Source organism: Gamsiella multidivaricata (genome assembly GCF_025024155.1).
Source record: "Gamsiella multidivaricata strain RSA 2152 chromosome Unknown BC939scaffold_32, whole genome shotgun sequence".
Classification (NCBI taxonomy): domain Eukaryota; kingdom Fungi; phylum Mortierellomycota; class Mortierellomycetes; order Mortierellales; family Mortierellaceae; genus Gamsiella; species Gamsiella multidivaricata.
The window spans coordinates 173,526-193,351 of record NW_026251740.1 but is presented as its reverse complement, the minus strand read 5'-3'; the positions used below and the strand labels follow the sequence as shown (position 1 = coordinate 193,351).

At 49.4% G+C, this 19,826-nt stretch overlaps 10 protein-coding genes across 10 annotated transcripts; 9 read left to right on the top strand and 1 right to left on the bottom strand.

Moving 5' to 3' along the window:
* Positions 1–287: 287 nt before the first annotated feature.
* On the top strand, positions 288–1,205 carry BC939DRAFT_160226 (uncharacterized protein). Its single transcript, XM_051550279.1, has one exon. The coding sequence runs from the start codon at positions 387–389 to the stop codon at positions 1,098–1,100; it is 714 nt and encodes a 237-aa protein (XP_051412267.1). The 5' UTR covers positions 288–386; the 3' UTR covers positions 1,101–1,205.
* On the top strand, positions 1,206–3,045 carry BC939DRAFT_160227 (uncharacterized protein). Its single transcript, XM_051550280.1, has 2 exons — positions 1,206–2,244; positions 2,336–3,045. Exons 1-2 carry the CDS (start codon positions 1,311–1,313, stop codon positions 2,788–2,790), a joined length of 1,389 nt encoding a protein of 462 aa, XP_051412266.1. The 5' UTR covers positions 1,206–1,310; the 3' UTR covers positions 2,791–3,045.
* Positions 3,046–4,686: 1,641 nt separating this feature from the next.
* On the top strand, positions 4,687–6,550 carry BC939DRAFT_160279 (uncharacterized protein). Its single transcript, XM_051550281.1, has 3 exons — positions 4,687–5,352; positions 5,450–5,897; positions 6,004–6,550. The coding sequence occupies exons 1-3, from the start codon at positions 5,120–5,122 to the stop codon at positions 6,406–6,408; spliced, it is 1,086 nt and encodes a 361-aa protein (XP_051412265.1). The 5' UTR covers positions 4,687–5,119; the 3' UTR covers positions 6,409–6,550.
* A 126-nt stretch (positions 6,551–6,676) lies between these two features.
* On the top strand, positions 6,677–10,066 carry BC939DRAFT_160341 (uncharacterized protein). Its single transcript, XM_051550282.1, has 5 exons — positions 6,677–6,949; positions 7,095–7,668; positions 7,751–7,863; positions 7,962–8,542; positions 8,640–10,066. The coding sequence occupies exons 1-5, from the start codon at positions 6,859–6,861 to the stop codon at positions 9,900–9,902; spliced, it is 2,622 nt and encodes an 873-aa protein (XP_051412264.1). The 5' UTR covers positions 6,677–6,858; the 3' UTR covers positions 9,903–10,066.
* A 36-nt stretch (positions 10,067–10,102) lies between these two features.
* BC939DRAFT_451387 (uncharacterized protein) lies at positions 10,103–11,497 on the top strand. The gene is made up of 4 exons (XM_051555663.1): positions 10,103–10,298; positions 10,417–10,524; positions 10,829–10,865; positions 11,180–11,497. The coding sequence occupies exons 1-4, from the start codon at positions 10,231–10,233 to the stop codon at positions 11,303–11,305; spliced, it is 339 nt and encodes a 112-aa protein (XP_051412263.1). The 5' UTR covers positions 10,103–10,230; the 3' UTR covers positions 11,306–11,497.
* Positions 11,498–12,522, bottom strand: BC939DRAFT_451382 (uncharacterized protein). The gene is made up of 4 exons (XM_051555662.1): positions 12,375–12,522; positions 12,098–12,236; positions 11,911–11,964; positions 11,498–11,795 (listed from the first exon to the last, which is right to left on the bottom strand). The coding sequence occupies exons 1-4, from the start codon at positions 12,437–12,439 to the stop codon at positions 11,730–11,732; spliced, it is 324 nt and encodes a 107-aa protein (XP_051412262.1). The 5' UTR covers positions 12,440–12,522; the 3' UTR covers positions 11,498–11,729.
* Positions 12,523–12,638: 116 nt separating this feature from the next.
* Positions 12,639–13,727, top strand: BC939DRAFT_451378 (uncharacterized protein). Its single transcript, XM_051555661.1, has one exon. The coding sequence runs from the start codon at positions 12,698–12,700 to the stop codon at positions 13,631–13,633; it is 936 nt and encodes a 311-aa protein (XP_051412261.1). The 5' UTR covers positions 12,639–12,697; the 3' UTR covers positions 13,634–13,727.
* A 1,061-nt stretch (positions 13,728–14,788) lies between these two features.
* BC939DRAFT_397177 (uncharacterized protein) lies at positions 14,789–15,972 on the top strand (the record flags this gene model as incomplete). Its single annotated transcript, XM_051552336.1, has 5 exons — positions 14,789–15,069; positions 15,177–15,230; positions 15,334–15,474; positions 15,578–15,699; positions 15,791–15,972. The coding sequence occupies 5 exons, from the start codon at positions 14,789–14,791 to the stop codon at positions 15,970–15,972; spliced, it is 780 nt and encodes a 259-aa protein (XP_051412260.1).
* A 557-nt stretch (positions 15,973–16,529) lies between these two features.
* BC939DRAFT_451372 (glutathione S-transferase) lies at positions 16,530–17,835 on the top strand. The gene is made up of 2 exons (XM_051555660.1): positions 16,530–16,849; positions 16,934–17,835. Exons 1-2 carry the CDS (start codon positions 16,679–16,681, stop codon positions 17,501–17,503), a joined length of 741 nt encoding a protein of 246 aa, XP_051412259.1. The 5' UTR covers positions 16,530–16,678; the 3' UTR covers positions 17,504–17,835.
* Positions 17,836–18,752: 917 nt separating this feature from the next.
* On the top strand, positions 18,753–19,572 carry BC939DRAFT_159754 (uncharacterized protein). Its single transcript, XM_051550276.1, has 3 exons — positions 18,753–18,850; positions 18,934–19,174; positions 19,285–19,572. The coding sequence occupies exons 1-3, from the start codon at positions 18,843–18,845 to the stop codon at positions 19,510–19,512; spliced, it is 477 nt and encodes a 158-aa protein (XP_051412258.1). The 5' UTR covers positions 18,753–18,842; the 3' UTR covers positions 19,513–19,572.
* Positions 19,573–19,826: the final 254 nt, after the last annotated feature.

The following is a 19,826-nucleotide window of genomic DNA, read 5'->3' as shown; positions in this document are numbered from 1 at the left end:
GCCCACCTGTCCGCATAAGTCATGGCACGTTGAAGACAATCTGTACCATCTCTGCTCGTGTTAACAGCACCCCATTCAACTTCTACGTCGTCCCCTCACTCAGCTACAACTTCATCTTTAGATGACATACCGTTAATTACTCTACTTCTCGCGTCGTATTCATTTCGCCTTCCAGTACCAAGTAGAGGTGTTCATTTGTAGAAATATAACTGTGAATAAATTGTGCTTCCTTCGATCGAACGAGCTTTCATTGCGCGTCATGTATACGGCCTTCTAGGAAGCGCAAAGGTGTCGTCGCGTTTATTAAAAAGTCCAACGTCCTCAGTGGCCAGAATAGCAGTGTCAAGCGCGCACTTCCGAATCAAGACGGTCTGCAACAAGAGGTGATGGCTATCCATCAGAAGGCCTCGAGCGAAGCGGCACGCATCAAGCGCCAGGGCCAGAGGTTGATCGGGGAGTACATTGAACACTTGGTCAAGAAAGGACTTGAAAGCTTGGATGCCGAGGATCGGAAGTTTTTGGATATTTTCTGTCCGAGAGTCAGTATGAAGAATGTCAAGGATGACGCCGATGATACTATGGAGGATGACGACGACGAGGACGAGATTGTTGGCGTTGTGGAGGAGGACGATGACGAGGAGGAGGATGGCGATGAGGACGACACAGATCTGGAAGGATCAGGCAAGAATGACAAGGAGCAGCGGCAGTTCCTTTCGAGCCTTTTAACACACCTGTACTCCGGCAACTTCCCGAAATCTGTTGGTATCGGGATCAAGGCCGATGCGTTCATCTCTCGTCTTGAAGGTCTTGATCTATACACTCCACCGCGGACTCGGTCAGAGATAAACAAAACTCTGCCATTTACTCCCACGAACCTGGTGCGATCTGTAGTCGGACAGTTGAAAGCCGAGCTAAAAAGGATGTATAAGAAGGGAACTTGTGATCTACACAAGACGGTAAGAGTTGAGGTGCCATGCCATCAACGCAGATGTTTAAGAATCCTAATACATGTATCGCTAATTCTTTTAATTGTAACTGAAGAAGAGGGCGAGCAAGGGGCTGCTGAAGAGATCCAACGAGGAAATTCAGATTCGGGGTGATATATCAGCAGTTGAAAACTACGTCGCGCTGAACAAATTGACCCAGAACCCCCGAAGGATTGCGCCCATGACTACGTCGAAGCAACCCTACATCGGATTTACCGAGAGGGAGTTGGCTGGGTTTTACTTCAAGAGTGGAGGAAAGCTGAAGGAGAGGCTTGTGGAACTGGTGTCCAAAGATGGAGGCTTCGCTACTATACAAGGGATACAATGGTGGATAGGCGCAAAGGAGCCAGGTTTCTTGTTCAAACACTTTGTCGCCGATATCGATCCACAAAATTTGACGAGTCGCCAGAAAGGAAAGGCTGGTTATCGAGCTGCGATCAAGTTGTGGTCTCTCGATGCTCTCAGGAGCCGCTTGCAAAAGTTGGAGGAGCCCGGATTCCAGCCAGGAGAATATGCCGAGAAAGGATATATTTCAAGGGGCTCGCTGCTGACGGATGGTTTTGGACTGTATCTGCTCGGCTTCAAGTTGAGGGAACTGCAATGTGTGCGGTACAGGAGACTGCCGGCGGATCGCCTGCCACCACGGATCACGTCCACGGTCGGAGGGGTGGGCAGGAAATTCGGCATGTTATCCAGACCAAGGAGGATGTTGCACGGTTGTGGCCCGAGGTCGACCCTCACGATATCAAGATCCTCACGCTCGATGCTGGACAAGCGTTTGTGGTGGGTGCATATGCATATCTACCGGAAGATCCAGATGCTCACTATAACCTCGCCGTCAACCAAAAGGCGGTACTCCAATCAGTGTTCCGGCACAGGAGGTGGCTAGAAGGAGAAAAGGAAGCGACTCTCGACAAGCAGAAAGAATCGATTGCCCATATCGAATCCCGACATCCACTCCTCCGAGGTCCAGGAGCCAATCTCTTTGATTACGTTAAGGAGAAGGTCGAGGAGCGGCTTTCCGAGTTTTACAACGGGAACAAGAATCGATTCAAGAAGCATGCTTTGGACATGGGGAGGGCCAAGCAAGCGGAATACCAGGCCATTGCAGCGAGTCTGCTCGGTATCTTAGGCGGAAGCATCGGCCGACATCGGAACCCTGCAAATCCAGTGTTGATCGGAGTGGGTCTTGGACGATTCAAGAGCATCGGGCGCCTGTCATCGTTCCATTCTTCATTTGGTATACTTTATCTCGCTGGTACGTATGCCGTTTGCCACCATCGCAAAGAGTTCTAACGTTTGATATCTGCACATGGTGATAACACGTTTATTCTTTTATTTTTATCAAGGCGCAGTCGTTGGGCTATATCGTAGTTGGACTAAACGAATACTACACTTCGAAAAAGTGCCCCGATTGCGAAAACTTTGTGGCCCAGGTGAACATCCGCCAATTTTACTGTATCCACTGCAAGAGGTATCACCACAGGGACGTCATGGCCGCGGAGAATATGTCCAAGATCGTCCGAGGGTATCAAGAGGACCAGAAGAGACCTCTTTACTACAGCCCAGGACGGCAGACGGCGGGTGCCCCTGGGAGGAAGACACGAGCATGGCGGCGACGAGCTCCAGCTCCTCCACGATCGACGCCAGCAGCGCCAGCAGCAGCACATCCATGACTACCAGCAGCAGCCGCAGCACTCCCCCCGAAGCCGCAAAAGGGCCTCTTCTGTATCGAATCAGTCAAGAGGACTCAACAAGAAAATGGCCAAAGAGTTTTAGTCTATCATTCCATAGTCAAGACTAGTTTTCGTGTGTCCGGCCACACACATCACAGTGCTGATCGCGCACATTTGTACTATCTGCTGCCACTATTTCTTGCGCCAATTTCATTACCTCTTTGCCTCGCTGTCTTGGCATTCGTTCATACACGTCGCTCCTTGCCATCACATCGCAAACCACAGCGACTTACACCAAACATTGATCACGATCACTTCCCTTGGCACCTAATCAAAGTTAAGTATTTTCATGGGGGATCGAAAAATCGCGTTCCATCTTTTTCCCTTGCATACCTTGCTCACACGATTTGACTGGACGGGACTCCCATCTCTCTTGGTCAGACATTTGGGAACAATCTTGTGAATGGTTATGTACACCCTCGCGCCATTCCAAACGGTTCGTGGATGTGTGAAGCTGGCCCACGTATTGCTCTTAGAGCTTAGCCACCATCTTCCCATGACAAGAAGCATGGTGGTGAAATGCGTCGGGTACCGGTAGCGTTGCTTCTGGTGTTAAACGACAACGTGCCTTCACTTGGTCAAATCATCCACATCGACCCCTTAGTATAAAAAATCGCGTTCCATCTCTTTCCCTTGCATACCTTGCTCACACGATTTGACTGGACGGGACTCCCATCTCTCTTGGTCAGACATTTGGGAACAATCTTGTGAATGGTTATGCACACCCTCGCGCCATTTCCAAACGGTTCGTGGATGTGTGAAGCTGGCCCACGTATTGCTCTTAGAGCTTAACCACCATCTTCCCATGACAAGAAGCATGGTGGTGAAATGCGTCGGGTACCGGTAGCGTTGCTTCTGGTGTTAAACGACAACGTGCCTTCATTTGGTCAAATCATCCACATCGACCCCTTAGTATAAGATTACTCGTAGAGATGCGATGCACGACACAACATACTAACAGTGCCAGATATTCCATGCTCTTAGGTCTCTGAACGCGCGATGTTACTTGGCTTGAAAGAATACTTCGAGGACTCAGCCGTCCGCGATATCTCGCTGGCGTCATTCATGAAACGGTTTCCGGATATTCACGAAAGGGATCGCATCATTAAAGCTTGGTGGGGAGCCTTGAGCTACCTTCGACAGCACTCGTCATTGGAAAAGCGTCAATTGTATGGGACACTTCGCAAGTATAAGCTAGCGGAGCTCGAGAAAATCGTTGATAAAGAACTGCAAGAGGTTGGTCGATTCATCATATGAGCCGCTTATGCTATGTGCAGATATAAGACTATCTTATCTTCGGTATTTGTTTCTAGAGAGAGCACGACTATACACTCCTTGCCAACGTATCACGGCAAGAGTTAGCCGCATCACGCATGCACACAAAGCAAGTCGAGGAACGATTCGATGCTGGTATGCTGCAATTTCAGCACGCTCGTCATGCGCATGTCGTTACCCAGCGAAACCCCATTTTATGAATACTTGTATACCTGACAGAGGCATCAACAGTGACGTCTACGACGACACCTATGGCCACATCTACGGCGATACCTACAACCATATCTACGGCGACACCTACGGCGACAGGCAGCATACAGAACATTGAACGATCGCCAGGTATTTGATTGTTATTTCTCCACTGGCTGTGCGTTTTCTGCGCCGTCGGACAGCCTTCTCAACAGCTTCTATTCCCTGTCAACTAGACGAAGACCTTGACGACGATGAAGACGGAGACAACCTAGGTTTGTGCTCTGGCCTTGAGCCCCATGCCTTGAAATACTCACTTTTTTGTCCCGCTACCATCTACTCATATTTTCCTCTTGTTCCGTGATAGTGCTCGATCCTCATACTGCCCGTGCACGTGCATCCCCTTTTTACGAGCTTGTTGACTTCATCTTCAAAAAGGTACGAGTGGCTCATCAAGTCTAACCTTTGGCACAGTTGGCATCTCCCATGAGTCCTCGGATGCTATTATATGGGTCATTCATTATAGACGCAGGGCCAGGATCCTCCGTTGCCAGCCTTGCCGTCAGGACTGTCTCCAACGTACAACGAGATGTTCCGTGCGGCGCTTCAGCTTTTGCAAGAACCTGGTGATGTTACCAGAAAGAAACCTGTCTTGTAAGTCACTCAGCCTCTCACGCGCTCAGCTTTTGCCTCGTTCGCCTAGCCATCAAGCATCGTAAATGTGTTAACACTATGTCCCTGTCAACATGCGCCTAGTGCGCTGGTCAGTGGAATCATCAACACGCTATCTCCTGTCGGCCAGCAATTCACCCTCTCTCCGCTCGTGGAGGAACAGTCTCGTATGGCGTGCTTATCATACCATTCCAAGACTACTGATAACTTGCGCGCCGATCTGCAAAAAGCACTGTATCCGGACCCTGACACCCTGCAGCCATGTCTGTCGAATCTCTCCAGAGATTTGTTTACGAGTCGCTGTTACAGTGCTTAGGTCCGCATCCTACACGAGCGGCCAAAGAAAAGTACTTGGTACTCAAGATTGTCTCGCAAGTCCTGCACTGGCTAGAGAATGACATCTTTGCCGCGCCTTTATCGGAGCATGTGTTTGTCAGCGCGTGGAGCGACGTCTTGAACACGCTATTTGCCCAGTCTGGCCTACGCGGCATTCCGTAAGTAGACTTGATGACAAGTTCAGTCGCATTCAGAAAACGATCATGCAGCTTATTGTCCAACATCTTTATGTATTTATTTAATCGTTATACATAGTGGCGAGCTAGGCAGCAGGGCATCACGGGAGTCTCGCTCTTTGACCGAAAGCGTGTTTGGCGGTAAGATGGCGACCAGTACAAGCTCCAGAAAAGTGGACATGACAATTAGGGTCTTTGTCGACAAGTCCTGGGCGGACGAAATTTGCGTGTTTGAGTGTAAGCCCGAAGTTAGCGACCACGTCTGCCAGGTTCAGCAGGGAAAAAGTGTTCGCCTGAATACCGCCATCCTCCTGGCCCTGGAGGAGAAGGGGCTTGACGTCGCACAATGGCATCCTATCATCGCGGAAACTCGTGCCCTGTCCATTGATTTTTACACTCTGCGACGATACGGCGACATCATTGGTGCTGGTCGATCCACTCAAGAGAAGGTGTGGCTGCCATCTGGATACATCAAGTTAGATGCTTTTCTGAGCTCCCGATCATTTGAGGTGCTGCTCGGCTTTCGGGTACGTACTTTCTTCAAGATGGCTGCATGGTATTCATATGTTCAAGAGCGATGGCTAACATTGTGGCTGTACCGCATAGGCCCACATGGCTTTGTATACTAAGAAGGCCACCGCTACACTTGTGTCCTCCCCAGCCACACCGCGCTCAACGTTCCCCGTCGGCGCAGACCTCTCGTCACCAGCAACCCCACGCTCAACGTCTACGCCTGTGGCATGGTCGCCGTCGGCATCCACACCCCTGATCTCCTCCCCAACAAGCACGCCGGCTGCTGTGGCGCCTGTCACCCCTACATTCGCAGCATCTCACATAGCATCAGGAACTTATGCAGTCCAACCAACAACGTCGAACATCATGGAACCACCACCTCAGAGACCAACGACCCCTCCGCCCCGCAAGCGTGACCTTCCGTTTGTCTTGTTTATCCCATCCAAGACTCAGCGACGCGACCGCAAGTCAAGTATGGACTATGGCAGACCGATCATGCATGATGACGACGACCTGGCCTTGTAGGTGGCCTTCGGAGAAGAGTCCTTCTCATCCAACTCCATTACCCCCGTGGACCATGTCTTTATTGTCAATAAAGGTTTTTCCTTTTTCGCTGCCATTGGCACTTTGTACGAATTGATGATCATGGCTCATTCATTTGATCACTTTATGGTCATTCTGCATGGGAATGCAGTAGGCCCCTGATATTCCGCCGACAGCTATCATACTTTGCCGATTACTTTACATATCAAAAAAATTGATTGACTTTTCAAAAATAGGACTTGTCCTCGAATGGACAGACAAGGTTTTATGGGGGATCCTCCAAGGGTTACGCAAGAACGCCACTAAGGGACGCGTAACCGGGCGTTGAGGTCACGTTTGTCAGTGGTGCCATATGCGTGTGTGGTTGAAAAGACCAATGAATCACCCATTCAACCCCACCAGTGTTCTCTCAATCCCGGACAGCTTAAAAGAATGGCAGGAAAGAAGAAAAAGTCGGATAAACGCAAAAACAAGAGACCAGGCACAGGCGGTCGAGGTCCCAGTCAAGGTGATTTCGCCGCCGGTAAGCAGGGAATGCCATGGCATCCCCTTGTCATCGTTGTTCGTTGTTCATGCTGGCCAGGGCATTTTTACGCCACCAATTTGACATTCCCCCCTCTGCGGCTCCTGGCCCATGCACTTGGCCATCAACTGCCCCACCTCAATAGACGAGGCAATCCTAGCAGAGGTCATTTCAGACTCCGCAAAGAGTGCCGAGAACGCGGAGATCGCCACCGTGGAAGAATTTATTCTTTCGGGAGCCATTGAAGCATCACTCCAGTCATCCATACAAAGAGAAGAGGACACAGAGCAGCAGCAACAGGAACAACAGGAGCAACAGCGACAGCAATCGACAGACGACAGCGATGTACTTTTACTTAATACTATCAACGACGCTCAGTTCGGGGAAGGAATTGAGAAATGCCAGCATATCAAGGATGCTATCAAACCAGCCCAGTTTCGACGATTGGTCGCTCAGAACAAGGATTGGGACCATTGCCAAGGCTGTGTTGTAGACCGCAGCAGAATCAAAAGGCTAACGCAGGGATTCGACACCACCTTGGCCGCATTGGCGATCAATGATACCATGCCTGAGAGTTTGCCTCCAGATGCACTATGGATGTGTCTGTCGTGTGGCGAAATCAACTGCGGGAGAGCGCACAAGAAACATGCACTCGCTCATCGCGACGGAAAGAGAGACGGTCATCCTTTGGCTATTAATCTCGCGTCCTTGGACTGCTGGTAAGATTACAGGAACTGCTGATTCCTTTTATGATAGCAGGAGGCCCGGAACTAACACGTTCTATGCGTTGCTCACTTGAAGGTGCTACGATTGTGACGACCAGCTCATGACATCCAAGAATAAGAATCCTGTCGCGCAAGAATGCCAGTCCGTTCTTGCAAGAATCCTCCAGGCTAGACAGGTCAAGATGAGATGTTAGTTACATGTTAGGTACGACATGGATATTTGGGGCCGTGTCCAAGAGAGCCCTTCACTAAACACCCCACCTCTACGATTTCACATGCTCTATTAGCGGCATCTGTTGCGCTGGCTAAAAAATTCAAGGGAGCTGCCGCAAGCCCTACCAACACCAAGATCAAGGTTTTTACGCCAGGCCTACAAAATCTCGGCAACACCTGTTTCTTCAACTCGGTTATGCAGGTGCTGGTGGAAACGAGATCGCTCAAAACCATTCTCTCCGAGAAAGGTCGTTCAGAACCACCGATCTCTTTATCAGCCAGAACAGACACTGGCCTCGGCCCTTTGACAACGACGTTCAAGGACTTTCTGTTCACCATGTGGAAGCAGCAGGGCGGGATCGTCGCGCCTCGAGATTTGTTCACCCAGATTGCAAAGAAATGGAAAGTCTTTCGGGGCTTTAGAGAACAGGATAGTCAGGAGCTCATGCGATACTTATTCGATGGCATCCGGCAGGAGGAGATTGATCTTATCAAAAAGACTGTGGCGGGCGAAAATGGCACAGCCTCGTCCATCAAAGGATCTGTTGCCACCAACAGTGAACACAACGGTGCGCCACCAAAATATGTCCCATTCATCGACAGCTGTTTTTCTGGGAAGTTGGTCAGTGTCATCGTTTGCCATTCATGCAAGAAGGTAAGTGTAGGGTGAAACATATCGATTTCGTTTGTAGGTGAAGAATGTGGGACCGACTAACATGATGCACAATTTTATTACCGTTGGCTTCATGTAGTGTTCTTATGCATACGAAGACTACTTTGACCTATCTCTTCCCGTTAAAGGCGCATCCGAGGAGGTGGGAGGCGGAAGTTTGAAGGATTTGCTCCGTGCCAGATCCAGGGCTGCTGGTTTTGACATCTCTACACCGGGCCCTGGAGATGACAAATATAGTATCTCCAAGGCCGATCAGGGATCTGATGCGCATCTACAGCATGTTGAGAAGCTGCTCAAGAACGTATCCCTCCAGTCTGGTTCTGATGCACTCTCAATTGAGCGCTCTCTCGGCCAGTTCACAAACGTCGACTGTCTCGATGGTGAAAACAAGTTTGCGTGTGAGAACTGCTACAAGCTGGTGAAATCCTACGGACATTCAGCGCAAGATAACGCTACACCTACAGAGAAGCAGCAGACAGAAATGGAGGGTTCTATCGAAGAGACTAAGGTCGAGCCCACGGACGAAGAGGAAGGCAACAAAGAGAGCACGAATGGACCAGACCTGAACCGTCAAGCATCAAATGAGGCCAAGTCGATTTCGGATAATGATCAGCCCACTCGAGAGCCGTCGTACATTATGCGCAGAGCGTACAAGAGGTATTTGATCTCGAGCCTGCCTCCGACCTTGATCTTGCACTTGAAACGATTCGAGCAGAGTACTTCAAGATTTGGGATGATGCGGAAGATCGAGGACCGGGTCGATATTCCGGTCGAACTTGACATGGCTCCCTACTGCATACTCGAGAAGGAGATTTTGGACGCTAGTGGTGAAGGAGTGGGAAAGGAGGCCGAGAATGACAAAGAGGGTGTGAAGGACACGACCAAGTACAGGTTGTACGGCGCTACTGTGCACCAAGGCTCCCTCGGTACAGGACACTATACCAATTATGTCCTTTCATCGAAGGTCGAAGTTCCTCCACCGGCTACAGACAAGGACAAGACGTCGTCTGCATCCCTATCTACAGTTGCTTCCCATGGCATCGATTTACCAGACATTCCATTGGCAGTTCTTTTGGCCCAAAATAACCAAAAGAAGGGTGGAAAGAAGAAAGGAGAGCAGGCCAAGAAGGCGGGTGTACCTCCGGCGGTCGTCTCTGAGACAAGCAAGCAACCTTCTAGGCCATCTACGGAAGCAGAGAAACCCTCGACGATAGACACGGAGTCGAAGGAGGAACAGGACGCGAGACAATGGATTTATTGCGGCGACACGCATGTGCGGCCAGCAACGCTTCAAGAAGTCTTGGCAAGCGAGGCATATCTTCTATACTATGAGCGATGCTAACAGATAGACAAGTGTCATCTAGCCAAGCTAAAGAGCTGGACTATAGATATGGCCCTAAAGTGTATGGTTTCAGCTGCAGGGAGAAACAGGGCGCACAAAGCCTCTAGGAAGTGGAGAGGCAGAAACATGCCCACAGAATGGCCCTCACCACTCACGCGACGGGGTGTCTCTTGTTTCTTTTATTTCTTTTATTTTGTCGACCTCTTCCTTTCTCTCTTCCTTTCTTCCGTCCTCTCTTTCTTCCACTCGTCTTCCTTCTTGTCACTCAGCCACTCCATACACGGAATCTCTACTACATCAACACACTCTTTATAAAGAACTAAGCACAATGACTCGCACCCGCACTGGCGACTACAAAGATCCTGCCGTTGCCCAGCGCGACCGCCACGTCTCGAGGTAAAGGGCAGAGACCAGGCCCTTTGACTCCTGCATTTCTACACGATTCAAACCAAGTACCCCCAACGAAACATACTGACTTCTTATGTCTGTCTACTGTTCGCTTTCCTCGTATCAGAAACGGCGCTGATCCCAGGGCTATCCCAAAGAAGGCAGGAGCCGGACATCGCAACTGGGGCGTCCTAGGATGCGAGCTCGATAGACAGGAGCAATCCTCCGCTTTGAGGTATAAAACGATAAAGAGACAAGAGAGCTCTAGTCGTCTATGGTTCTTGACGCCACCGCAGTTGCTGGAAGGGCATCTCTTTGTGTTCCCAGAGCACTCCGAATAGTGGCAATCCACACGACCATAGAAACGACGTGACAGGAAACGCTCTCTTTTTTCATTTCCCTGTCTTTTTTCTCTGCGAAGCAGTCAGTGAAACGCAACTCTAATCCCTTCTACATTGCTATGCTTGTCATACTAATACTCCGACGTTTCCTTTCTGCTTTGCCCTTTTTTTCTTCGTTCGCCGTGGAATCGGCGATAGCAACATGGCCATATCTCCTCCTGAGAACAAGATCACTGTAAGTCACCGTGGTTTATTGCTGAAGAAAGAGACCGTTGCAATTACTCCAGCGCATTTTTAGTTTAGTTTCTTTTTTTTTTCCCACACGGCAAAAGCATCCTCTTCGCATGAATTCCAATATAGCGTTGGGTTGGATGTAATTTTTGCATTATCGCTCTCAACTCTCACGCGATCAGTCAGTCATAACTACACGTTCATTGATGCCCCAGGCAAGAACCAGTTGAAAGTTCGCCCACCTCCCATATTCTGCCGCAGCATCGTGGTACCTCTCATTTGCATTAGAACTAAGTCAACTCGATCAAACCCCAATAGGTGATCGATGCCGAGACATTCAGTCGTCTTCAGAACGGTGGATCCAACACCAGTGAAGAGGCGGAGGATTATGGTGAACAGCGCGATGCTGACGAAAACGCTACCTCTTCCACATCGGCATCGTAAACAACCAGCAATCAGGAAGCGGCGTCATGGCTTAAGACTCTAGCGCGCGTCTGGCGGTCTTGTTCTAATTTGCGGGCACCTCCTTTGTCCTCTCACCCAATTGCGTTCGTTCTAATCTTGCTCGCAATCTTTCAGCCTAAATTTTCACTTTGTCCTTCGCCCATGTAAATATATTCTTATAAAAAATGCGCAATTGCACAATCAATACGCTGTTTATATGTTTTTGATTTGATCATGCTTCCGCCTGCGCTTTTTGGTCTGGATGCAGTTTCGGTCCACATATCTGATAAATGAGATCAAATCGAGAGCGACAATGAGTCGAGTCGATGTGTGTAACACAATACACTTCCCGTTGCTTGAATGTGCCTTCCCATTGTTTGCTGGACAATGCTGCCTTTATTTTGGATTGACGATGCTGCAAGTATTATCCCGGTCCGACCTTGGGGATATCGTAATGCTCGGTCATTTCCTCCAGTTTCCGGTTCAGTTCCTAATAGTGAATCGATTACAGAAGGGCAACAGATTGGTAAGAAGGTCGTCTTCACATTGACTACGAATATCAGTGGGACTCGTCATGTAATGTCCTGTAAGGAACAACGACTTACAGCGACCTTCTCCTTGTGAGACTTCATTGCGGACTTGAGAACCTTTTCCTCTTGCTAACATATCCCGGTGAAGAAGAAACAAGAGTTTGAAGCAAAGTGGGATGTGAGCGATATCGAAAATTGATCTAGCAGTAACCATGAAAAAGAGAACCGGTTTATCGATGTATCGATGTAGAAAAGAACGTACGCGTTTCCGTTGTACTTCTTCAAACTTGAGCTCTGCTGCTGTCTTCTCAATGACCTTAATGGGTTTGGAAGTACTCGGACTGGCTTCTTTGGTGTCCAATGCTGCCCTGACTTTTGCAGGATCGGTCTTTTTCTTTTTCCTATGTCGATACAAATGAAGGACGGCACTTTAGTCAGTCAATGCCTCTGAATAAGACGATACTTTGAAAGTTTTCAAAAACAGTCCGCTTGGTCCCAGGTCGATGGAAAAAGCTCAAGAGCAGAAATGGGATGCGTACTTCTTGGTAATTCCTCCGCCGCCCTTGAACTTGAGGGAGCCTCCTGCACTCTCGTAGTCGCCCATCCTGGTCTAGAGTGTCCTGAAGGGGTGGTGTGTCGAGGGATGCAAGCTGTGTAGAAAAGGAGTTTTTGGAAAGTGATGGAAAGGACGTGCGGTGTAGCTGTGGAGGGGGAACAAAAAAAGGACTGCCATCCACTTTAGCAAGCCACTCCCAAGCATTTGTAGACAACAAAAAAAAAAGAAAAGAAAAGAAAAGAAACACCTTCACCTCTGCCTAGACTCAACCATACCCCTCCTTAACCGCCGACCTCATACTCCACCATGCTGAAGCGCGCGCACCGCGAACTGGCCAGGAACGCCATTTACACCGAGGTTATGCCCACGGGTGAGGATGACCTGGCACAAATGGAGGCTCTGGCCCAGTTCTCAGACTCTGGTTCGGACTCAGACTCGGACGACTCCTCAGACGACGAGCGCATCAAGAACAAGGATGACGACGATGATGATGATCTCGATAGCGAGGAGGATGAGGAGCTCGAGGCATATATCCAGAAATACGAAAAGAGCAAGAAGGGCGAGGTCAAGAAAGACGGTTCGGACAGCGCCGACGATAATCAAGAAGAGGGCTCATCAGACGAGGATGGCGAAGAGGGAGATGAAGACACAGCAGATCAGGAGGAAGAGGGGGATACCCATTTCCGCTGCAAGATCTGTCCCAAGAAGATCCTCAAGAACGAGACCATGGTCCAGGTCCATCTCAAGGGTCACGAACACAAGACGAATCTGCGGTTGTACAAGAAGGCGTTGAGGGATGAGCGGTCCAAGGAGGATATCGAAAAATTGAAGATCAAGAACCAGAAGAAGAGAGAAAAGTCGCTCAAGAAGAAAGAGGAACGCAAGGCGACTCAGAAGCAAAAACTTAAGGAGAAGAAGAAGCGACAATGGGAAAAGAAGATGGCTGCTGCAGGATCGACAGCCCTAAAGCAGGATAAGAAGGAGGCCGAGCAGGCTGTGAAGAAGACAGAGAAGAAGGTCGAACAGACTTTGAAGAAGGCAGAGAAGAAGACGGAGAAGATCGTCAAGCAGGCGGACAAGGAGGTAAAGAAGAAGGTTGACAAGGTTGTGGCAGACATTGACAAGAAGGTGGCCAAGGCAACACCGTTATCAACACCACCGACGTCGTCAAAAGCAGCAACAGGAAAGGCAGGCAAGGACAGCAAACCTCCTGCCAAGAAACAAAAGACAGTAAAGGCATGAAGGGCTCGACAAACGGCTGCAACGGATGACTGTAATAGGCGGCTGCAATTGTTCACTGAGATTGTACAATAAACTTATCATCACTCCCATACGATCTACAAACTGTCTCCCTCTGTTTCCCTGTGGGACTCATTTGTATCAGTCTGAAATGGATGAATGCAGTGTAGACGCGGTGTGCTGTGCGCTTTTAGCCAATCGATCCGCTGGTGACTACCGTATCGTGAGAACACGTTATTGGACTATATAGGCAATAACTAAATATGTGAATACCGTCGACACTCGCGGACAATGCTCATTTAATACGGCACGCCGTTAAACCGGTTGATAAAGATTTAAAAAAAGATGTGATGCGATGCTATTTAGGACGCGTCAAGCTACTGTCGACAGCTTTAGGTTTCCCTCTCGTTGCAACCGTCTGATGAGCTCTTTCAAGTGGCTGATGGTTTCCGCTGATGGGACCGAGGCTGGAAAGGCCTTCGAGGTGAACTCTCCATCGACAAGACAAAAGATGTTGATACCGACCATACCGTACATACAGAAAAATCTTTGTTTTTATGATGGAGGCCTCGCGTAGACAGAGAATTAAATTCATAGACTTGCCATTGGATTCGGTTGGTCAGGCTGGCGCCAGCATTTCTTCAACACACTCGAACTGACTCCTGTCTCTCTTGGTATTGAGTTTGCGTCTTCCTCTTGCGGCCACAGTGAGAGGAACCTGGACTGATCAGACCGCAGTTAACTTGGCCTGTATCGCCTCCTAGTGCTCGAACTGTTGCGCGACAGGGACCTTGGAGACTGTCTCGAACAGCGGATTAATCATCGTTGGATTGGGTCCTCGACTAGTTCCTGGATCGCTGCCTTTGCCTCTCGTAAACGTCAGTGTTTATCCACGTCGGATGCTTGGAGTGGACGTTTGAGCTGTTTGATTTCGTGGGCATAGGGTAATCCATACACTGTTCGAGTGCGGTTGCGGCATGGCCCTAGAGAAGTGTCCCGAGAGGGTCAGTTTGACCTGGCCCAATACAGAAGTCAAGTTACATGTTTTGTGTGCAAGAATACCGTGAGAACAAAGTGACGTGATTCTGCATGTATGCTTTGAAGAGCTGCTTCGCGTGCGAATTTCATTTCTCATCTTCCATTCATCACTTAGACACCATGACCAATCCTACTCTCATCGTCACTGGAGTCTCGCGCGGTATCGGCAAGAGCATCGCCTTGCTCGCGATCCAGAACCTCGGCGCCAACATCGTTGGTGTTGCCCGCTCCAAGGACGCCCTTGAACAGCTGTCGAAGCACATCGAGGAAGATCTTAAGCTCAAAGACCGCTTCAAATTCATCGTTGGCGATGTCACCGCCGAGTCCACAACCAAGGAGCTCATCTCTTTGGCCAAAAAGTCTTGGAGTGGACGTATCGATGGCCTTGTCCTTAACGCTGGGTATGTTACAGTGTTTTCGCTGTATCTCGGGCGGACCCAGATCTGATCGACAAATTGCACCAAACTGTGTGTGTCCGCTCACATTTGCAACCAATAACCCTTTGTAGAGTTCTCGAGCCTTTGGGATCTATCGCCAGCACATCTGTTGAGGATTGGAAACAGTATGTCAATTGCCTGCTTACTCAATATTGCATTATTTGCCGACTGCAGTTAATATCGTTCACTCCGCTCACTGTTTCTTTATTCAACTGCAACAACGTGCAGGGCTTTCGATATCAACTTCTTCTCGATCCTTACCTTAGTCCAGCACGCCCTCCCTGCCCTGCGCGAGTCCAAGGGCCGTGTTGTTTTCGTCAGCTCTGGCGCCGCCAACAGCGCTTACCACGGATGGGGAGCTTACTGCTCGTAAGTTGAAAAGACATAATGATTTTTCTCCCCTGCATGCTTTCACATGGGATTACAGATCAATTCATACATTGGCATTCCCACTTCCTCATGCAATATGTAGGTCGAAGGCAGCGCTGAAGATGTTTGGTGAAACACTTGCCAAGGAGGAGTCTGAGCTGACCTCGATCTCGGTTCGCCCCGGAGTTGTCGACACTGAAATGCAGGGCGTTATTCGTAGCCAAGGTAAGGGATCATTTTGTAAATCGAGGGAGGGCATTGAAGACCTAAAAGTGAAAACAACTAATCAGCCTACGAATTTACCAATCTGCATTAGGTGGTGATAAGATGACCCCTACAGAGCACTCAAAGTTCTTGGAGCTGCATTCGTCCAAGTCATTGCTCCACCCCGATGAGCCTGGATACGTCATTGCTGCTTTGGCTGTCAAGGCACCCAAATCGCTCAGTGGAAAGTCCTTGTCATGGAATGATGAGGAGTTGAAGGCCTACCGCAAGTAAAGTGACGGAGGAGAAGAGACAGAGACAATGAGTCAAGGAACGATATGCAGAAATTGCGTGCGATAAACGGGATCTCTGGCTTTGAAAAATAAAATCTATATGTTACACGGCTCAAACCCGTTGTGTTAATGGCGATGGCTCCTTAGCTCCCCCCTCCCCTCCCCTCCTCCTCCGCTCCCCTTCCTGATTGCGCAATTGAATCCGCTTGAAACCGTGTCATAGTGAAAGGGGAGGCTACCAACAGAGTGGTGGCTTTCGACGTGAATAAACCTGGACCATTTGGCACGCGGTTCACTTGGACTCCATCGGACGCGTGCGCTGAAGAGATGCGGACATCAGGGGTCGAAAAAAGGCGTACATCAGTTTGAATTAATAAGCACGGCGTCTTGGGAAGAGCAGGAAGTAATTGGGCCTGGGTGTAAAATGCGCAGTGCAGACAAAAATAGAGTTTTTGGACCAAAACCCCATTGTGGTGTGGTTCGAAAGAATTATATCACGCTAGTTGACGACACGGGCATGTACATATACAGTATAGTGCCTACAATTGACTGAGGACCAAGGTCATAAGGATGGACTTAGAAAATTATAAAGGGTGCTCGCTTACCCTCTTTTTCCCACCACTCTTCTCATTATCAATCCACAGAAGCTTACCAACTAAAAGCCCTCCTCAGCAGCACAGCTCTAACACAACAGAATCCCCCTCACAATGGTCGTCTCTCTTCCTGTCCCAACTCATGCCAGCAGTGATGTCCTCAGCCAGGCTGTCAAGTCCTCAGATTCGACCTTCAAGGTCCTTTACTTTGGTCTCCACGGTCGCGGTGAGTTGATCCGTGCCCTCCTTGCCTTTGCCGGTGCCAAGTGGGAGGAGCTAACAGCCGTAAGTCATCCGAAATTAGATTTTTTTTTTCTCACACTTGAAGGCTTTTACTAACGCGTTTGTCATTGCAACTCGTGTATTTAGGACTGGCCCGCTCAAAAGTCCCACACCCCTTTCGGCGTCCTGCCTGTCGTGTACGAGACCACCTCCGATGGAACCGTTCTCGAGCTCGCAGAGTCCCAGGCAATTGAGCGCTACCTCTCTAACAAGTTCCACCTCTACGGAAAGAACGAGTACGAGCACCACAAGGTCGAGCAGTACTTCACCTCCATCGATACTGTCTGGCTCGCCTTCAGGCCCAAGGTCATCGATGCCGCCCCCGAGAACCGTGTCGAGGAGGCCAACAAGTTCTATGACGAGACCATTTCGAAGATCGCCGCTATCCACGAGGAGCACCTCAAGAAGAACGGATCGAACGGTCACTACGTTGGCGATTCCTTCACTCTCGCTGATCTGAAGACTGCCGTGTTTGTCGATCGCATCCTTCTGTTGAGACCCGCGGGTGCAAAGGAGGCTCCCTTCTCGGCCGAGAAGACTCCTAACATCTGGAAGGTTTATGAGACTGTCAATAGCCACCCCAGCTATGCTGCATGGAAGGAGAGTCAGAGATACCAGGAGTTGAGTGCTGGCACCAAGGGAATCTTCAAGTTCTGAAGGGATGCCATCCGCAGGGGGCACACTCCCTCCAATCCGGTATGCCGTAGTGCATCCACCAAGACTTGAAAATAAGCAAACATACTTATAAGCTGTTATCCTCAGTTCAAGTATATTACGCACAATGATTTAGATCACAGTAATAGTTTATGGTGTATACGTTTGAGTTGACCGGGCAACTCAGGTCAGCTCATTTTGACCCATAATAATGTCCACTCAAATGACACAGCGTACAAAAATGAAAATAAAAGGCCCACTCAAAACAAACGGCGCAAACGGCCTTTCCCCCCTACTCGATCTCTGTACCTCTCACCTCATGCAGCCATGCGAAGTGTTGCACTATCTGCGGTTGAGACAGCCCTTTGTAAAGGGACCCAACAAATGTTATTCGGCTGCTATGATCGTACGCCATTGCGCAGCGAGATTGAAAGAGGAGACATGCGCTTTATCCTTCATCGAATATATGGATCAAACCGTAGCAGCACCATGTTCTACCACTTCAAGGAGGCATGCATCAACGAAGCTACACTTACCCTAGACGAAGAAGACCAGGCTGATGCTGAGCTTGATGGTGCCTATGAAAGCGAATAAATGGAATATGGGAGTGTAGGAAGGCGAAATGGGATGGATGATCCAGTCTGTCTATAGTTTTGGGCGCAGGCACAATTTGAGTTGACCCAGGGGCCATTTGAGTTGACCCAGGGGCCATTTGAGTGAACATTAAAGGCGGTCAACTCATTTGTTTTCATCCATAATATATTCGTTTACTGCGTTTGAGCATGTCTTTATCGCACAGAAATGGCTCGCCAACCATTTTAGTGTTTCCTTTCCTCCTCACTCCCTGCCAGCACGAAAGTCTCTTTGCTATTGCTGCAGGCAAAGGCAATACCGATGAAGAAAAAAGAATTTCTTCCGCAGTGGATGTCTCTTTGTGGACCTCATGTTCACTGTGTTCTTATCGTTTATTCTTGTCTTCTCCACGAGGACTCGGATTTTTCGAATTGCAATCGCTTGCACGCACTGGTCGAGATGATATTAGTATAGAGACAACGTTCTTGTCCTTTCATAGGATGGTGGCGCTGCGTCCGCCGCCTCTTCTCTGCTGCAGTAAATATGAACCATGCAGCAAACTTTAATGGCAGTGCTCGCTTGGGCTGAGTCGCGTGTGGTTGGTGCGCTATTTGTTGGCACTCCTTTTTTAAGGTTGTTAAGAAACCACGCGAACAGAACATCAGCAACCTTCAACAACCTTCAACAACCTTCAACATGAAATTGGTGGCAACATGTTCGCGACCATACACTTTTGCTGTCAAAAGTATACTCATCGCTGGCAAAGGCGATGTTGATGTAAGTTGAGCTCATGGTGAACAGCGCTGAATGAAGATTCCTTTTTCTCTGATGAGCCGTGCGCGTTGTTCGCTCACTCCTAGGCACACGCTCACTACCGTCTCGTTCCCCGTAGTCCGTCCCCCCAGTTCCCAGCGGCCATATGAGCCCTCCGGTCTCCGTAGACCCCTTGCTATCGACTCAGCCACCGACCACGCGGCACATTTAAAGTTCGACTTTGTTCTATCTCTTTCTTTCCTCTTACACGTTCCCTCTTCCCCCTTCCCCACCTTCTCCACCTCCCCACACTCTTCCCCACGCGCTCTACGGCAAGTCTCTTTCCAGGTACGTATGATATAAGTTTTTTTTCTTTGCTCTTCACCTTCTACTCTCCACTCTCTACCCCATACCTCTTCTCTTCACTGACACAACCTCGCCTTTCGTTCTTTACCCAGTCCCACTCTCCTCCACCTCACTTCCACCTCTTGTGCTCACTCTCGTCAGCAGCCCTCCTCCATACGCACTCTCGTCAGCAACCCTCCTCCACATGCACTCTCGTCAGGAAGTCCATTCCGCCACTACCTCTCCACCACTCCCTAGATAGAAAATATAGAGGTCCCAGGAGTTTTGACTTCGATCTTGGGACTGAATCTCTTCACCCTTGCGTGCCCTCGGCAATATAGAGGTCCTAGGAGTTTTGACTTCGATCCTGGGACTAAATTTCTCCACCTTTGCGTGCCCTCGGCAATATAGAGGTCCCAGGAGTTTTGACTTCGACCTTGGGACTGAATCTCTTCACCCTTGCGTGCCCTCGGCAATATAGAGGTTCCAGGAGCTTTGACTTCGATCCTGGGGCTGTAACCCCTCACTGATTGCGTGCCCTCGGCAACCCATCCCAGGTTTTCAACCTGTGGATTATACCCGCTCCCCAGAGGGTTTATTAACCCTAGCAGTGCATTTGGGCCGGGAGCACCAAATTCCCCCACTCCCCTACTCC

Bases quoted from the DNA above. Each gene is read 5' to 3' on its own strand.
- BC939DRAFT_451387 (XM_051555663.1), top strand. From the start codon at position 10,231: ATGACTCGCACCCGCACTGGCGACTACAAAGATCCTGCCGTTGCCCAG. The intron at 10,299-10,416 runs GTAAAGGGCAGA...TCCTCGTATCAG, and splicing joins CGCGACCGCCACGTCTCGAG to AAACGGCGCTGATCCCAGGG. The intron at 10,866-11,179 runs GTAAGTCACCGT...AAACCCCAATAG, and splicing joins CTCCTGAGAACAAGATCACT to GTGATCGATGCCGAGACATT.
- BC939DRAFT_451378 (XM_051555661.1), top strand. From the start codon at position 12,698: ATGCTGAAGCGCGCGCACCGCGAACTGGCCAGGAACGCCATTTACACC.
- BC939DRAFT_160279 (XM_051550281.1), top strand. From the start codon at position 5,120: ATGTCTGTCGAATCTCTCCAGAGATTTGTTTACGAGTCGCTGTTACAG. The intron at 5,353-5,449 runs GTAAGTAGACTT...CGTTATACATAG, and splicing joins TCTGGCCTACGCGGCATTCC to TGGCGAGCTAGGCAGCAGGG. The intron at 5,898-6,003 runs GTACGTACTTTC...TATACTAAGAAG, and splicing joins AGGTGCTGCTCGGCTTTCGG to GCCACCGCTACACTTGTGTC.
- BC939DRAFT_160226 (XM_051550279.1), top strand. From the start codon at position 387: ATGGCTATCCATCAGAAGGCCTCGAGCGAAGCGGCACGCATCAAGCGC.
- BC939DRAFT_451372 (XM_051555660.1), top strand. From the start codon at position 16,679: ATGGTCGTCTCTCTTCCTGTCCCAACTCATGCCAGCAGTGATGTCCTC. The intron at 16,850-16,933 runs GTAAGTCATCCG...TCGTGTATTTAG, and splicing joins AGTGGGAGGAGCTAACAGCC to GACTGGCCCGCTCAAAAGTC.
- BC939DRAFT_159754 (XM_051550276.1), top strand. The intron at 19,175-19,284 runs GTACGTATGATA...TTCTTTACCCAG, and splicing joins TACGGCAAGTCTCTTTCCAG to TCCCACTCTCCTCCACCTCA.
- BC939DRAFT_451382 (XM_051555662.1), bottom strand. From the start codon at position 12,439: ATGGGCGACTACGAGAGTGCAGGAGGCTCCCTCAAGTTCAAGGGCGGC. The intron at 11,965-12,097 runs GTACGTTCTTTT...GGGATATGTTAG, and splicing joins AAGAAGTACAACGGAAACGC to CAAGAGGAAAAGGTTCTCAA. The intron at 11,796-11,910 runs GTAAGTCGTTGT...ATTCACTATTAG, and splicing joins CTCACAAGGAGAAGGTCGCT to GAACTGAACCGGAAACTGGA.
- BC939DRAFT_160341 (XM_051550282.1), top strand. From the start codon at position 6,859: ATGGCAGGAAAGAAGAAAAAGTCGGATAAACGCAAAAACAAGAGACCA. The intron at 6,950-7,094 runs GTAAGCAGGGAA...CCACCTCAATAG, and splicing joins TCAAGGTGATTTCGCCGCCG to ACGAGGCAATCCTAGCAGAG. The intron at 7,669-7,750 runs GTAAGATTACAG...GCTCACTTGAAG, and splicing joins CTCGCGTCCTTGGACTGCTG to GTGCTACGATTGTGACGACC.
- BC939DRAFT_160227 (XM_051550280.1), top strand. From the start codon at position 1,311: ATGGTGGATAGGCGCAAAGGAGCCAGGTTTCTTGTTCAAACACTTTGT. The intron at 2,245-2,335 runs GTACGTATGCCG...ATTTTTATCAAG, and splicing joins TGGTATACTTTATCTCGCTG to GCGCAGTCGTTGGGCTATAT.